Below are 17341 nucleotides of genomic sequence, written 5' to 3'. Positions count from 1 at the left end.
TACAAAACAGGGGTGGCTCGCGGCTTGACCTCGCGGCTTGACTAAGTCGCAAGATCCAGTCGCGAGTTAACCGTATGGCCAGTTGTCCTGTTTTGTCCTATAGTGCTCCAGCTAGCATGACTGTTCATCTTCCAGCATGCTTGGCACGTGTGCAGCTTCTGGCGGCTTGCAGCCGCGAGTCCACCCGCGAGTCCCAGCCGCGACACTCTGTTTTCTTGCACACTCTTGAGCAGTCTTCACTCTATCTCATTCACTACCCTTACAACAAACCCACCTAAATACAGGGTTACTAAATGCTGAATTACAAGCAAATTTGGCACGGAATAAATCCAATTAGATGGTTGAAAAAATTCAACCTTACAAAGGGAAAGGTGGTCCATGTTCACCAAGTCAGAGTAGGGCCTAGCTAGATGGATCCCATAGTACTATTCTTAAGAGAGGGCATCTTGCCAGAGGATAAATTAGAAGCTGATAAAGTAAGAAGAAAGGTGCCTCATTTCTGGCTGTCCGAGGACCAAAAATTGTACAAGCGCTCTTTTTCTGGGCTATATCTACTCTGCATTCACCTTGAGGCATCAGAGCTACTCCTTGAGGAATTACATTAAGGGATTTGTGGAAGCCATATAGGAGGCAGATCTTTCTCTCACAGAGCCATCACTCAGGGCTATTGGTGGCTAAATATGCAGAAAGAAACGCAAGAATATGTGAGGAAATGTGATCAATGCCAAAGATTTGCACCAAATATACATCAACCAAGAGGAGTCCTTAACCCCCTATCCAGCCCTTGGCCATTTGCTCAATGGGGCTTAGATATCGTTGGCCCTTTCCTCGAGGCAGCAGGAAACAAGAAATATTTACTGGTCGGCACGGACTACTTCACCAAGTGGGTTGAAGTTGAGCCTTTGGAAAATATCAGGGACATGGATGCCAAGAAATTTGTTTGGAAAAACATTGTCACATGATTCGGGGTCCCTCATATCTGAGATGGCCTTCAATTCGACAGCAAATCTTTCAGTAGATACTGTTATGATCTTGGAATTACAAACAGGTATTCCACTCCAGCTTATCCCCAAGGAAATGGACAAATCGAGGCTATAAATAAGGTCATAGTGAATGGACTCAAGAAAAGGCTGGATGACGCGAAGGGAAAATGAGTAGAAGAGTTGTCACATGTCTTCTGGACGTATAAAACTATACCTCGCAGGTCAATAGGAGAGACCTCCTTTTCAATGACTTATGGAGCCGAGGCTGTCATTCTTTTAGAAACTGGCTTCCCAACATTAAGGACCAACTCATTCAATCCAAGCAGCAACAATGAGTTGCTAGAAAAGAGCTTAGACTTTATTGAAGAAAGAAGAGAAAGTACAATGGTTCAATTGGCATACTACCAACACAAACTCAAGCAAGTTTATGATGCCAATGTAAAGCCGAAACCATTAGTGCTTGGAGACTTGGTGTTGAGAAAAGTTCTGGGTACTGCGAAGAACCCAGCGTGGGGAAAGTTAGGGCCCAATTGGGAAAGACCATATCGCATCACCTCGGTGGCTGGAATAGGAGCATATTTTCTGGAAGACTTAGATGAGTATGTAATACCGTGCTATTGGAATGTAAACAACTTGAAAAGACATTATTATTAATGAAAGTTTCCTTTGTCATTATGTTCATTTGTTGTATAAAGGTATTGTACTTCCCTTTATTCTTTCTTTCCAAGTATTAAACAGAACCTTAGTCATGCCTAGCTCCTTAGACCACGAGTTTTGGCCAAATTAATATTTGTTGACATCTTTATATAAGTGTTTAAACAGAACCTTAGTTATGTCTGGCTCCTCGGACCAGATGCTTTGTTGAAATTAACACATTATAACATCTTTATATAAGTGTTTAAACAGAACCTTAGTCATCTGGCTCCTCGGACTAGATGTTTTGGGGAAATTAACACTCTATGACATCTTTATATAAAGTGTTTAAACAGAACCTTAGTCATCTGACTCCTTGGACTAGATGTTTTGGGGAAATTAACACTCTATGACATCTTTATATAAGTGTTTAAATAGAACCTTAGTCATGCCTGGCTCTTCGGGCCAGATATTTTGGGGAAATTAACACTCTATGACATATTTATATAAGTGTTTAAACAAAACCTTAATTATGCCTGGCTCCTCGGACCAGATGCTTTAGGGAAATTAACACTCTATGACATATTTATATAAGTGTTTAAACAAAACCTTAGTCATGCCTAAATCCTCGGATCATATGCTTTGGGGAAATTAACACTCTATAACATCTTTATATAAGTGTTAAACAGAACCTAAGTTATGTCAGGATCCTTGGACCACATACTTTGGTAAAATTAATACTCAATGACATCTATTCACTTTTTCTAAGTGTTAAATAGAACCTAAGTTATGTTAGGCTCCTCGGACCACATACTTTGGTAAAATTAGCACTCAATGACACCTATTTATTCTTTATAAGTATTAAATAGAACTTAAATCATGTCTGACTCCTCAGACCACATACTTTGGCCAAATTAATACTTATTGGCATCTTTTCTAAGTATTAAACAGAACCTAAGTTATGTCAGGCTCCTCGGACCACATACTTTGGTAAAATTAACATTTCGTGATATCTATTTGTTTCTCACTAACTATCAAGACAAACCCAATATTATAACCAACTCCTTAGATTGGTAGCTCTGAGTAAGTTAATGTTCTTAATTATTTATCTAAGTGTTGAGCAGGGTGAAGAATATCTCTCCCTTTTTATACTTTACAAAGTTTATTGCTAATCCTTTTTAGATTCAGCTTTCATTGTTGGTACTTAGTCAAATTACTTACACTGGTAGCAGAACATTGTTGTTAGTTTTTGTTAAAGCTTGAATGGCAACAGTTCATGTTTATTTATAATAACAATAAGCTTGAAAGCATATAAAGTAAAGACACAAGAGATGGAAAGAAAAGTCAATTCATTAATCAAAAAAAGGATACATTATAAGGGGAGGCAAAAGCCACAAGAAAAGAAAATGACACACACAATATATATATATATATATATAACAAAGAAAAATCTTACAACTATTTCTCTATTGGTTGAAGGCCCTCTTTGGAATCAGTTGCCTTAAGCTTAGCATCCCCAACCTCGGACTTAGACTCAGCTGCTTTAGCCTGGGAGACTACATCCTTAATGGTAAGGGCATCCTCGAACTGAGTATCTTTGGCTGAGGGCAGGAACTCCTTACCCTTACCTGCCCCTGTGAAGGCTTCAACACCAAGAGTAGGATCTTGGATACTAGAGACTTGCTCAGGAGGAGGGAGGGGTAAAGCAATGGACGGGAGGTCCTTTGGAGCTTCTCGGATGTGTTCAGGGAAGATTATGCATTCAGCCTTCCTCAGCTTAGAGTCAACAGGGACCCCTGCACTATTAAGCGTCTCCATTCAAGTCTCAGTGCAGTAATCCCTAAACACTCTGGCCACCTCCTTAACCAACCTGATCTCTATATCCTCCACCCCACGTTCATAGAAGGCTCTCTCCGCAGCTTCAGTAGTCTCTTTGGCCACCCGAGTGGCCTCTATAGCTGCATCCTTCACCTTCTGCAACTTAGCCGTGAGATCCAGAACTAGTTGTTTCTGGGTGGCCAACTCAATTTTCGTCGTGTAAAGCAGCTTGCATTGATCCTCGGCTTGGATCTCAGTGTTTTTTAGACCGGCCAGGGCACTCGAACGTTCCCTTTTGGCGACGGTCAGTTTTTTGCCCAGCTTTTTATGCTCTTCTTTCAGGGCTCCAAGAGCCTTCTCAACCTCAAAACGGGAGTGGGCCTCAGCCTTGACCTTGTCACTAGCATTCCTAACCCACTCCTTAACTACATAAACTTGCTAGGTAACCTGCATAAAAGTAGCAAAGGGGGGCATAAATATATACACATATATAAATAAATATGCATTCTAGTATTTAACAAAAAAGTACATTGATTGACTTACCATTGCAAGATCTCTCTTCAGTGACATAAAGAGGTCTGGTTGTCTGGTACGCCTAAGGCCCTCCATATCTCTGGGGAGAAGAAGAGGCTGCTTTAAGGTCTCAGGGAGGTGGGTGGCGTGCGCCCTTTGAGACTCCCAGATTGTGGCATCCCAAGGGATGAGAGCACCATCCATCTCTAGCCAAGGAGCCCAAGATCGCACCCCTCGACGAACCTCAGTACCAATAGATTCCTCACGGCTCTCCACGGAGGGAGCCCTTTTGTCTTTAACATTTTTAGGTTGTTTAGCCCCCTTCTGAGGAATCACCTCCCCCTCCTCCACTTCCTATACTTTTCTTTTCTTTTTCAAATCGGGATTAGGGACCAATTCCACTGCAGTCACAAGAAGAAGAAGAGGAGGGAGACTCGGAGGAACTTGGGTCTTGGGGACTTCTTTAGAAGATGACCCCTTGTTCATGTTTGCCAGTAGACCCTTTAAGTTGGTCCTTGGCTTCAAGTCCATGCCTTCTTCTTCCTTTTCTAAACTTGTATCAACCCGAGCAGTTATTAACCTTGGAGAGTGGGTAGCAGAAAATCTGTCAAAATTGGCCTTGGAGTCCGAAAGCTCTACTGGCTTTTCTAGCACTTCACCTTCCTCCCCAAGGTGGAATTGGTCGATCTCGGCCTCGAGGGACAAGTGTGTAGAAGCTGTCTCCTCTCTCGGAGCGACTACTTCCTGAGGCACACGTTGAATAGGCAGCTCAACAGACGGAAGGTCTCTCCGAGCCAAAAACCCCAGCTTAGAGACATCTATGTGTGCCAATCTAGAGTAACCAGCCCTTATTGCCTGGCCTATGTCTTGAAATGTGTGAGACAAAGGCTTGTAATCCAAAATTAAGTGAGCAGCCCGTAGCTATCCGTCTTCGCTTATGAGTATCTTGGATCTCAACAATTTGTTAAGACCTGGTACGTTGACCAAACTGATTCTTGGAGTGACGTGGTTTTTATCTACAAAAACATCCGAGGAGGAAATTGTGGTTAGATCAACAAAAACTGTTATCTGAGAAGGCGAAATGTTAAGACAGAGTTATAAAAAAAAAAAAAAAGTATATAAGAGGACTAAAATCCTTGTTAAGGGACCTAATCCTAGGGTACCCCACCTGGTTTTCCTGCCCGAACTAGGCAATGAAGGCCGTCATGCCACTCCCCAGAGATGACCAGATAATCATCCTTCAAGCCCTTGTTGGACTTAGGAAGGCAGGATATCAATCTAACAACATCGAATCGGGACTTAAGGTAATATCCCGCGCTGGCAAGGGAATGGCACTTGTACATGTGAACGACGTTGTGCCATATGAGCCCTAAGTTCATCTGATCGTTCAAGGCATCTACACTCCCTAAGACTCTAAACAAATTGGAAGCGTACTAATGGGGACATAACCTATGATTGAGCAAGTAGTCTATGGTTATCCTACCCATTGGAATGACAACTTCACCCTCCTCTCTATCTGTAAGTATTTGCTTTGGGGGACAATAATGTAAGCCCACTCCCTGTGGGATATGGTATTTGGCCCTAAAACCCTCCATACTGGCCGGAGAGTCACTAAGTGCTTGAATCTACCCATCTAAGCAAACGTGGATGACACGGAGAAAATTTTCTAATAAGGAAGAAGGCCGAGGAGTTTGGCCGAGGTGAAAAAGAAAGTTTGAAGAAATAGATACTTACGAAAACAAGTGAGTGTATCAAATCCTGAACCTTTAGAAAAATCTTTTGGGAGTTTCTTAAGGAAAAAAGTTAAGGAAACTTGGGAGTGTAGAAAGTTTAGTGAGTTGGAGTGCTTGAAATCTCTGGAGAACTTGAAAATTTGTAAAGTAAAGGGAAAATAACTTCCCACAAGGCTTTATATAGAAGGTGAAAATGAATGGGAGTTATCCCGCTCAAAATTCCAAGAAAATGATCAACCGTTGGATCTACGCCTCACCGTTAGATCTGGGGAACAAAGCGCTGCCTGGAGCAATTAATGGCGTCTTGTGGACGTCAAAGCGTCAGTGGCAATTCTGGGGCATGTAAAACGGCACTCCCACACATGTAAATCAAAGGATCAAGTAAAAGTAACTCTTAAAAATTCAAAACCCCAGTTTTCTCCTCAGATGAAAGGAAAAAAAACTGGAGTTTTGAGGGGCTATTGTAGGATTAAGGGCCCAAATTATATATTGGGTCTTGGGCCTTGTCCAAGAGCGTGGGTGGTCTAAGGAGGAACGAATGGTAAGAAAGGTTCAGGCTCAGTATTTAATGAGTAAGATACAAATGGACGGTTGTCCGAGGAGGAATATCTCCTCGGATACGATAAGCACAGCTCAAATATGTATTCCAATGATAAGAGTAACCTTCCATGAAGCTCCAGTGATAGGGATGTGCATCATGAACATACGAGAAGTGGAACCCAAAAATATCTAAGGGAAAGTTGCTACCACTGCATTGAATGCACTACAGCTACTTTTCTGGCTGCATTTATGTGGAGAAGACCTCTGAACAGTGTTGCCTTGGCTACCACAACTCACAAAAAGCCAAAGATGGTGTCTAATGGGATAGGTACTCAAATAAGGGTTCAGATGACCAACAAGTGTAGGATCAAGATGGTCCACATGGAGCTATATAATGAAAGAAACCCTCCATGAGGAAAGGATCGGAAAAATAGAAAGAGAATACTGTAGCTATCAAAATTATACTTGTATTTAGTCTAGTTGATTTATATAAAGACTTACCTCCTCGGACAGTGAATTGATTCAGACCAGTGCTTCTTGTTTTTGTTTAATCATCATTTAAATCCATACTAACCGTTGTCCAATTCGTTAGGGCCTAATTCTTTGATTCACTTTCTACAAATTTATTGTACTGGGCTCATTGGGCCAAGATCCCATACATCTTGGGCTTGAGCAGCAAAATGTGTCCTTACAATAATAATAATAATAATAATAATAATAATAATAATACCACTCTAAAAAAATTATCATGCAAGGACTACACTCACTAAGCATTTTCTTTGTTCTAATTCTATGTTAGGAATCCATGGGTAGGAACTCACCCTTGAAACCGACTTGCAAAAGAGGGTGCCAAAGAGCTTATAAGGCTTGCAATGGGAGGGTACCCAAGAGTTTATAAACACATGGTTAACTTTACAATTAATCCTTGTGGGATACTAGAATTATAAAATTATGGTATCAGAAACTATCTGTATAGCTATCAATTCAAATAAATCTTCTGCTTATTGTTCTTTGAAAACCATTTTTTTCCCCTAACACTCCAAACGTGTATTGGATTTTGATAAAGATAAGTATTTGAAAGCAGAAAGTTGAAAGCATTAGAACAAGGGTTTTTTTCTTTGGAATGATATCATCTAGATGGTTCAACTATTGTTTGAAGACGGAAAGTTTTGATTGAGACAGGAAAGCTCTTGATTTAGTTGAATGGGTGAAATGTTAGGTGGTATTCACTATGCAGCAGGTATAAAGTATCTCTCTCTCTCCAAACAAAAGGTATTTGGACCAATAACATTAATTGAGTGTTTGGATAACTTTTTGTGTCCATGTTTTACGCGTTTGGCTGAAAATTACTTGGGTCTCATGTTACTATTCACGAACCTCTACAAAAAGATGAAAAATGCAGATGAATTATTTTGTACTATTCACATTACTATTCAGTTGAAGTTACAGTACTTTCAGCCCAAAAAATTAGCTAGCTTATAAATTATTTTGCTACAGTACTTTCAGTAATAAATTTTCAATTTTTAACAAAATAAGCTGTATCCAAATAGGCCCTAAGTAGCCGAATCATTAACAACAATACTCCAAAAACAGTCATTTTCAACGTCACCATGACCACCTAACAAATTAGATGCAAAAAAAGACACTTGAAAAAGAATAATTGTTCTACCATCATTGGATTGGACTCGAGGGCATAAAGAATTCACTTATAAAAACAGAACCAAATCGAATTCGGAGATCGGAATTTCTTGCAGTGAGACATGTGATGAGTGATAAATCCCATCTAGCCTATTGAAGCAAGAAGGAATTGATGCAAAATTAGAATTACTATTCTAGCTTTTGCTTGATTTCTTAATCAATACAAGCCATATTCTTAATTTTTGTGGAATAATAACTTTTGTTACCCCTTCGTTCAACGAATGCATCATAATAAATGTTATAAAGTAATTCCGGACTTTTTTAGTGGAAAGTCTAAGACTGTATATCTAAAAGCAAATTACAAAAAATAGACATTATATAACAAAAGTAATTGACTTCCCTTATCATGTTGAGCTAAGAATTTATCAAAATAATAAAAATTCAATACATTTTACAAGATAATTCTTCTTTTTTTTTTAGAATAATTTTACAAGATAATTCTAATCAATGCTAACTGATTTTCCCTCTTCTTGTCGGTAGTCCTTGTGGCTTAAAAGTGCTGGGCTCCTCAATATGAAGAGTTATTGGTCTCATTGTCCTGCTAAATGCTGTCCCTTTCATTTGGTTTCTTCCTAAATGAGTATGTCTGTATGTGGACTCGTGTTAGAATTGTAAAATATTCTTTTGTGCCTCTAACATGGTCGCCAGGGATACATCTAAATGATGAAAAAAAAAAAAAAAACAAATACCCAAGGAAACGGAGAAACAACACCACTAATACAGAGCTTTTAAAACACAGAGACTAAGAGCCCCTTCCGGAATTACTTCAAAATACATCTAAAATTAATTGGTGCAATATATAAGTTTTTTTCTTTTTCCTCTTTTTTTTTGATAAGATATATATGAGAATTTCGAGTACGCCTAGTCGGTATATTTATCTCAAATACGTAAGACCACAATTTAGGTTTACAAATTTGCCATTTTAAAGCTACAAATGCATGTCCAAATGCCTCCACCTCCATAGGGACTTTTTCTTTCTTCCGTGCTTAAACTATATTTATCCCTGAAAGAAATTGAAGAATATCTATTATCATTCACAATCACCATTGTTTAAAAAAAGAGGGCAAAAATAATCGAAAAAGAGAATGAATTTTTATTTTTTTTATTCAATTATAATTGGTCGATGTTCAAATCAATGATTTCATAATAATTTAATTAATGATTATTTTTAATAAAAGAAATAAATAAAATATATTTATTTACTCGGCCCCTTTTGTTGGTCTTTCTTTTTTCTTTTTTCTTTTTTTTTTTTTATTAATTATGAACTAGAAACTTTTATTAAGATAAAAAACAGCACAGAAAGATTACGAACCTCAGTTTTAATTATAGAAACAAAACGAAAAGGCCACAATCCCACATTTAAAAAAAGTGAAAAAAGGAAAAAAGAAAAAGTTGTTCAACAAAGACCACTTGGCTAAGATATACGCAGCAACATTTGCTTCTCTAGCCATCCATTGAATTCAAAAAATTGAGATTTGAGACTTTAAGGCTAAAGCATCAAAGCAGATGTTGGTCTTATATTTTATATGGGAGTTCCCATAATATTTTGACTATTTTCATGTAAGTTTTAATGTGGGGCTTTTGTATTTCTTAATGAAAGATAAAGGAGAATATGTTTCAAATAACTCTTTTATAATTACATTAAACCGATTATGACAAGCAAAATGTGTGACCGCAATTATTGAAACAAAGAGTTCTTATTTGTTCATTTTAGCGTTGATTTTTTATCATAAATATTTTTAGTGGAAAGTGATTTTTTTTTCTTTTATTTGTTTGCAACACAAAATATAATTTTTTGATGTCTCGACTCTCATCAACAATTACAATTGGGGTAGAGTTATCGTCATAGTAGCTAGAGTTGGCTAGTGATAGACTAAGGCCCCCGCAAAAATTTATAAGAACCCAAAAGCCCCTATTGAAAAAAGAAGGTACAAAAAGTATGTTGAAGGGTGGTAATTAAATTGTTTATATATATATATATATATATATAAAAGTGAGTTTTGCATTATTTCTTCAACATCTTAGAAGGCCTCAAAACATTGGTTAACAAAAATATAATTCAATTGAAACCTCTAAATACAATTGGGCACCTTTCGTTATCAATATGATGAGAATTTGAGAAACTAGATGAGGGCTTGGACTCCAAATTGTTGCATTTCTCTTAGCCTCCATATTGGGTAGAGAGCACCATTTCCAAGTTCTTATGCATCCACTAGTTGCATTATCCAACTAAACACCTTTTAAAATGTTTTCCCTCCTCATTTTTCCTCTTTTTTTTTTTTTTCATCCTCCCTAAGACCCTAACTCTACCAAACACACCCTTAGTGTAGGGTGGGGAGTAAAAATCAGGGTTCATGTCTCTAGGAGGAGCTTCACTTACATACACTTATATTAAGCCAGAATATAATTTCTATTTCAAATAAATAAATTATAAAAAAAACCGTAAATTGTTTCACCAAAATAAAATTTCATGAGTGCATTAATTAAGTGGATTAACTATTATTAATTGTAAAAGAGATGTTAATAAAATCTAAATACAAAAACTTAATTAGTAATTTTGTGCCTAAAAACCAAGAGCATTGATTTTAAAAACAATAATAGTAATATAGAAATTTAAATAATATATTTAATTAATATTTAATTTTAAAAATTTTCATTTAAAAATTATAGCATTTAGGTGTCTAGCTAGATTCAACTGATTTTGATAGTAACAATAGGATATGTAGTGGCCAATAGCGACGATGGCCATAGATTAATGGTGTTGCTAAGTGCTAACAATGTGCTAGTAGTGACATTGGTCATGGTGATATGGAGGGAGGTAGTAGTGTGTAGTGGTGAATTATAGGAATTAAAAATAACCATAAGTCTAGAGTCACAAAAATACTCACAAAAATTTTACTATTTATTTTTTTGACGGAAAAAAATTTTACAATTTATTTTTTTGATGGACAAAAATTTTACAATTATTAAAGTAGTTAATTGTAATTATTAAGTAAAATATGATATAAATAATAAATTAAATAAAAATTAGTAAAAACTTGACCATTCAACTTTTATAAAAATAGTGTACCTATAACTTTTCACTCTATAGTGGGGTAGTGGGAATGAAGACAATGTTTTTTCTAGGAAAATCTTGGTATAATTTTCTGTCAACTAAAAATTTTAGTCTAAACAACCAAAAAAAGGAGAATATTCTCTAACGCGCCTAGCAAAAACTTGTACATGAAAAAAATAAATAAATAAAAGAGGAAAAAAAGGGCTATTATTAAATTTCATTAAAAAAATGATGCTATTATTTAATGTCTAGTCTAATCAGTGATCCTTTTATTGCTAACAGGTTCCTTCCATCTGCATGAAAAGGAAACCTAACCAACTGCCACTTGTGCTCTTAAGTCCAATGGACCTTTAGATTCCCTCTTTTATTTTTATTTTTCCTGTTTCTTGTGGAGTAAGAGCATGGCAGTTTCTTTCTATTTTTGTATTGTTTTGATAATAAACGGTTATATTTACATTTTATCTACATTTTTTTTTTTTAAGAAATTACTAACATGTGTCTTTAGGACATATATTAATAAATCATTTAAAAAAAAATTTATGATAAAATGAAAAAATAATTTACTTTTTTACAACTTTTTTAATTTCCCATAAAATTTGTCCCAGAATGGATGGTTAATATGTGCCCTTAGAACACACATTAACTGGATCATTTTTCAAATACATCTTTTAATAAATTTTCTATCCTTTTTCTATTTTATTTAAATATTTTTTTTTTTTTAACACACGTGTTCCTGTACTTCTATGTCCACTCCTTTCTTTGTTAATTTTTTATTTAGTTTTATTCTTTTTTGCTAATGTACGGAGTCCATTGGACACCTTGAGTCTCCTTCTCTGTTATAAAGATCATTTTGCTTTTACCTACATTATTGGAGATGCTCTAATGAGAAGTGTGAGATGATGACTCGACAACCAGGTTGCCATCTACCATTTTATAAACAACAATTCCAAACTTCAATGGTTTCAAAGTGTCACTTAGTTCGTTTTCCTCTTAACCAGTTCAACTGAACCCAGCACATGAAGGTTAGAATTTCCTTAATTTTATGCCCATCTCTTTTTGAGTAATTTTCTCCAAAAAGTGACAAAAAAAGGTTGTCTTGGATTAATCTATAGTTGTGTCCATATACCCAATATCTTAATCATGAGGTATTCCAATTATTTATCTTGTGCGTGAAATTGGGTTTGATAGATTTTCTGTAAATGGGTTCCTTAGTTTCCATATCTGTCAAGTATAATTATCTCATTTTTTTGAACATCTCGTTTCTCTTAGTGGCGTCTGTTTTCTTGATTATAAATTCCCATTCTTCAGAATTTCATATTAAGACCAATTTCCTAGGCGTCAGTGACAGTAGTCAGCATAGCTGTAAGGATTTTCATAGGCTAGATGATTACAAAGCCAAGTGTTTGTACATCAAAACACATAACCCATGTGTCTCCCAGGGCTATATTGACTATCTTTACCTTTTCTACTGCAAACTAGGAAGTTTTCCCATTCTGGGTTATTCTCTTCTCTCTCTTTGGCTCCTTGTTCTGTTTTATCTGTTGGGGAACACAGCTTCTGAATACTTTTGTTCTTCACTTGAAAGCTTATCAAGTTTACTAAAATTGTCTCCTACAATTGCTGGGGTTACTCTGCTTTCTCTTGGCAATGGTGCTCCTGATTTCTTTTCAAGCATCGTCTCGATTATGGGTGAAGGTACATGTGATGTTGGCCTTAATACAGTACTAGGTGGTGCTTCTTTTGTAACTTGTGTTGTGGTTGGAATCATAAGCATTTCAAGGGGCCAAAGAGTGGTTCAACTACACAAGTCTGCCTTTATTAGAGATGTCTGTTTTTTACTTTTGGTTCTTGTGTTTTTACTTGTTATATTGATTCAAGAGGAAATTGATCTGTGGGGTGCAATTGGTTTTTCTTCAATGTATGTTGTTTATGTGATAGTTGTTTACACCTCACATTTTCATTGGAAAAATGGTGAAGAAAGTCTCAGAGGTGGTGATTCAAGCAATTGCAGTGATTTGACTATACCTATTCTTGGCAAGAAGAGTTGCCAAGAAGAGATTAATACTGTAGAGGAACGAGCTATAGAAGGTTGTTCTGAAGTAGAAGTCAAAAAGAGTTGCCTTTGTTCAACACCATTAGCTTTTTGTGGTACATTTCTTGACATCCTTGAGCTGCCTCTTTACTTGCCAAGGAGATTGACAATTCCCATTGTTTCTGAAGAGAAATGGTCTAAGCCATATGCAGTTGCTTCAGTGACGTTAGCACCACTGCTGTTGTCAGCTCTTTGGAGCCCTCAAAGTGAGAATGGCACCTTTAATTCAAGTCTGGTGGCTTATGGAATTGGGTTGCTGATTGGGATTGCTTTTGGAGTTCTTGTATTTGTGACAACTGAGAAGTCGATCCCACCAAAGAAGTGCATATTTCTTTGGCTTTCTGGAGGTTTTTTAATGAGTGTAGCTTGGAGCTATATTATTGCTCAAGAATTGGTGGGGCTGCTAGTTTCACTGGGGTACATGTCTGGAATAAATCCTTCTATACTAGGCTTGACAATCCTTGCTTGGGGCAACTCAATTGGGGATCTGGTGACAAATTTAACCATGGCTTTGAATGGAGGACCAGAGGGTACTCAGGTAGCTATATCAGGTTGTTATGCTGGCCCCATCTTTAGCATTCTCATTGGTTTGGGTTTGTCTCTTGTTGGCTCTTCTTGGTCAAATTACCCATCATCTGTTGTGATACCTAGAGATCCATACCTCCTGGAGACGCTGGTCTTTTTGGCAGTTGGGTTGCTTTGGGCACTTGTGGTTTTGCCAATCAGAAACATGAGGCTTGATAGGGTATTGGGAGGAGGGCTTTTAGTTGTATATCTAATTTCTTTGTCTTTAAGGTTGATTCAAACACAAGGGTCTCTCCAGCTTCATACACACACGTGATAGTCCCAACCAACATGATTTGTTAGCTGAGTAATTGTAATTACTTACTACTGTGCAATATCTTCTGTAATCAATTAACACTTTGTGCTGTCTCGAATGAAAGATATATAGATTCAGTTAATGTATGCCTTTAAGGTATAAATTAATTATTTATTTTGAAAAAATTATTATAGAAAAATGAAAAAAATGATCAAAATGGTAAATCATTTTTTTTATTTTTCTATAAAAAAATCCTAAAATAGTTTATTAATATATGCTCTAAATGGATAAGTCATTAAAACCAACCAAGATATATAGGCACTTTTTCTACAAAATAGTTGACATAATTTTTTGAACCCTGATTCAAAACGTCAGCGACTTGACTCCACTTGAGAGCTGACACAAAATTCTTTCAACTTTTTTTTTTGGTAAACTAATTCTTTCAACTTGATTCTATAGTATTTTCCGTAGAGAACACTAATGCCATTTGTTTGGTTTGATTGATAATACGGTCTATTTACCTTGCAAATAAACACATTATGCCCTTAAGTCACGAAAATTGCACCTGCATGACAAGAGGTGTGTAAATTGCTTCAAATATTGAATATTGAGTATAGATGGTGATTCGTCTGTGGACCTCACTAAATCCAAGAGTTATTTTTTTTTTTTTTTTTTGGTTCACAAAGACAGTTATTTTGTACTTCTTGTAGTTTCGACAGACTGAGGGCTTACAGGGTTGCAAGCTACTTGGTGCAAAGGTCGGGTGTTAGTGCGATGGTAAGTTTTTTCCACCAAGAACCACATATTGTGGGTCAAAATAAGACCTCACAAAAGTTACAACATTTTCCTTTGTTTGTTAACCATCTACTCTTTTCTTTATTTTTTTTTAATTGATAATTTCAATAGTTTTGAGATGAGAAATTTGAACCTGAATTGGGAAATATGAACTTGAATGGCTCTTTCGTATATACCAAAAAAGTATGAAATAAGCTAGAAGGCTACTGTTACTATTTTTTTAATTGATAATTCGATAGTTGTGAGATGGGAAATTTGAACCTAAATGACTCTTTAATAAATACCAAAAAAGTATGAAATAAGCTAGAAGGCTATTGTCATTATTAATGCGAATACAATTTCTATTTGCATCACTACGGAGTAAATAATGCCATTATTGTCTATATTGTATAATGGATTATCAAAATATTAATAAATAGGACCATCCGTTCATTACTTTTTTTTTTTTTTTTTTTTTTACATAAACGGGAGATATATTACATAAACAGAAGTCTTACAAACATAAATATTACAATAGGACTATAGTGCAAGAAAACACATTAACACACAAACTAACTGAAGCAAACTAAACACGATCTAACCAAACCACAACCGAAGAGAGGAATCTAAACAAAAACATCATTGGACCCTTATTAATCGCGATGACTTCGGGATGAGACAAAACCCATGGAGTCCCAATATAAACATTGCCACAAAAAAGTGGAGCATGTATCATACAACACTTCCCTTTCCGATTGAGAAGCACCCCTCTTTGCCAGTAAATCCACAGAGCTATTCGCTTCTCTCCATATATGCTCAACGTGTGCCTCCCAATCCTTGTTGAAGAGCCCTCTACAATCCAAAATCAAGTTAGAAAATTCCATAGGATAATCTTTAGTAGTATTCAACCATTTGTAAGCAAGAAGAGAATCAGTTTGAAAATAAACTTGGTGATGACCCTTGGCCCATGCTCGAGCCAACGCCTCTCTAATACCCCACAGTTCGGCCATAGTATTGTTGGTGACTCCCAGGTGTAAAGAGAAACCCCACAACCATTCTCCATTGGTTGAGCATGCCACGCCCCCCACACCAGATTTTCCGGGGTTACCTAACAAGCTACCGTCTATATTAATAGTGACGGAAGGGAAAGGAGCTGGGCTCCACCTAATGTATTTGATGGACAACGAAGATGAATGCCCCAAAGGAACGATGCTAAGGATGACAAATTCCATGGCATGAGAGATAGCATTTTGTTTTAGAATATGAAAAGGAATCAATTTTCCTAAAAATATCAAATAATTTTGACCCAACCAGATTGCCCATATAGTAAAGGTGAAAATAATGTTCCATGGGTCATAGCACAAAGGGGAATTAAGTTTGGAATTAAGTTTACACCAATCATGTAACTCAAGTTTGAAAAAATCAGAAGTAAATGCACGAGGAAGGAAGACAAATATGACGTGCAAAGTGGCAATCACGCAATGTTTCAAGCTCATTGCAACGGGGACACGTTTGGTTGCTCAGGGCAGCATGTGGGAAAATGACCCATTTGGTGGGAATACGATGATGCCCATATTTCCACACAAAAAGTTGAATTTATGAGGCATTTTTAGCTTCCAAATCCAAGACCATGTTATCGATGTCCTCCCTATAACCTCTTTGGATATAGGTAAAAGATGATGATAAGCAGATTTTACTGAACAAATACCCGCATGATGGTCCCAGACATGGTCATCTGTCAGAGTAGCAGGAGAACCATGAATGGGCAATGGCTGAGCATAAATAATTTGGGTTATTGTCAATGGCAATACCATACTAAGAGGTTTAAAATCCCATTGGTGAGTGTCATTGATCAATCTAGCTACCTTAATCTCATACTCGTGAGGAAGTAGTGGGCCATGAATAAGACCTTAGATCGGTCCCAGAGGCAGCCAATGATCTATCCAAAAATTTATTTTACAACCATTATGAGTAATCCACTGTAGACCACCCTGCAAGAGATTCCTCCCCCGCAACAAGGCCTTCCACGAGTGAGATCCAGTATGTGAACTGGTCTGTAAGAAATCAGTTGTTTGATAATGCTTTTGGGTTAGATATTTGGCTAATAGGGAATGCGGGTTCCGCCATGTTCACCACGCCTGATTCCTAAGAAAGGCATCATTGGTAGTTTTAGAATCTCCAATACCCAACCCACCATAGGCCTTAGGCTTGGTGAGTGTTTCTCATTTAATAAGATGCACATGTCGTTGTGTCAATGTGTCACCCCATAAGAAATCCCTAATGGACTTGTCTATGTTACTCGTAATGCTCCTAGGAAGGACAAATGTTTGCATTTGATAATAAGTAAGGGGGGAAAGGACGGATTTAATCAATGTTAGCTTACCCGCCTGGGAGAGAAGCTTAGATTGCCAGGCGCGTATGTGTGTGTGTATTTTGTCCAATAAGGGTTGGAAGGCCAGAGACGATTTTCGTTTAGTAAGAAGAGGCATGCCTAAATATTTGCCAAGATCTTGGACAATAGCTCCGAAGGAGTATTCCGTGAGAAGAATAGCTTAGATTTAGAAACATTGCAAATTTGACCCGACACCACAAAGTGTGAAAAAAGATTAAAGAGGGTTGTGCAATCCTAAATATTTGCCTTGGCAAAGAGGAAAATATTATCCGCAAACAGGATATGGACAG

General features: G+C 36.9%; 1 protein-coding gene and 1 long non-coding RNA gene across 2 annotated transcripts; both read left to right on the top strand.

Moving 5' to 3' along the window:
* The first annotated feature begins 11717 nt into the window (after positions 1-11717).
* LOC126693116 (uncharacterized) lies at positions 11718-14853 on the top strand. The gene is made up of 2 exons (XR_007645209.1): positions 11718-11995; positions 14596-14853. It is a non-coding gene; the product is annotated as an uncharacterized LOC126693116 (long non-coding RNA).
* LOC126693115 (cation/calcium exchanger 2) lies at positions 11995-14027 on the top strand. Its single transcript, XM_050388994.1, has one exon. It carries the CDS (start codon positions 12173-12175, stop codon positions 13904-13906), a length of 1734 nt encoding a protein of 577 aa, XP_050244951.1. The 5' UTR covers positions 11995-12172; the 3' UTR covers positions 13907-14027.
* Positions 14854-17341: the final 2488 nt, after the last annotated feature.

This window comes from Quercus robur, chromosome 7, assembly GCF_932294415.1.
Source record: "Quercus robur chromosome 7, dhQueRobu3.1, whole genome shotgun sequence".
NCBI classification, from domain to species: Eukaryota; Viridiplantae; Streptophyta; class Magnoliopsida; order Fagales; family Fagaceae; genus Quercus; species Quercus robur.
This window is presented reverse-complemented; position numbering and strand designations above follow the sequence as displayed.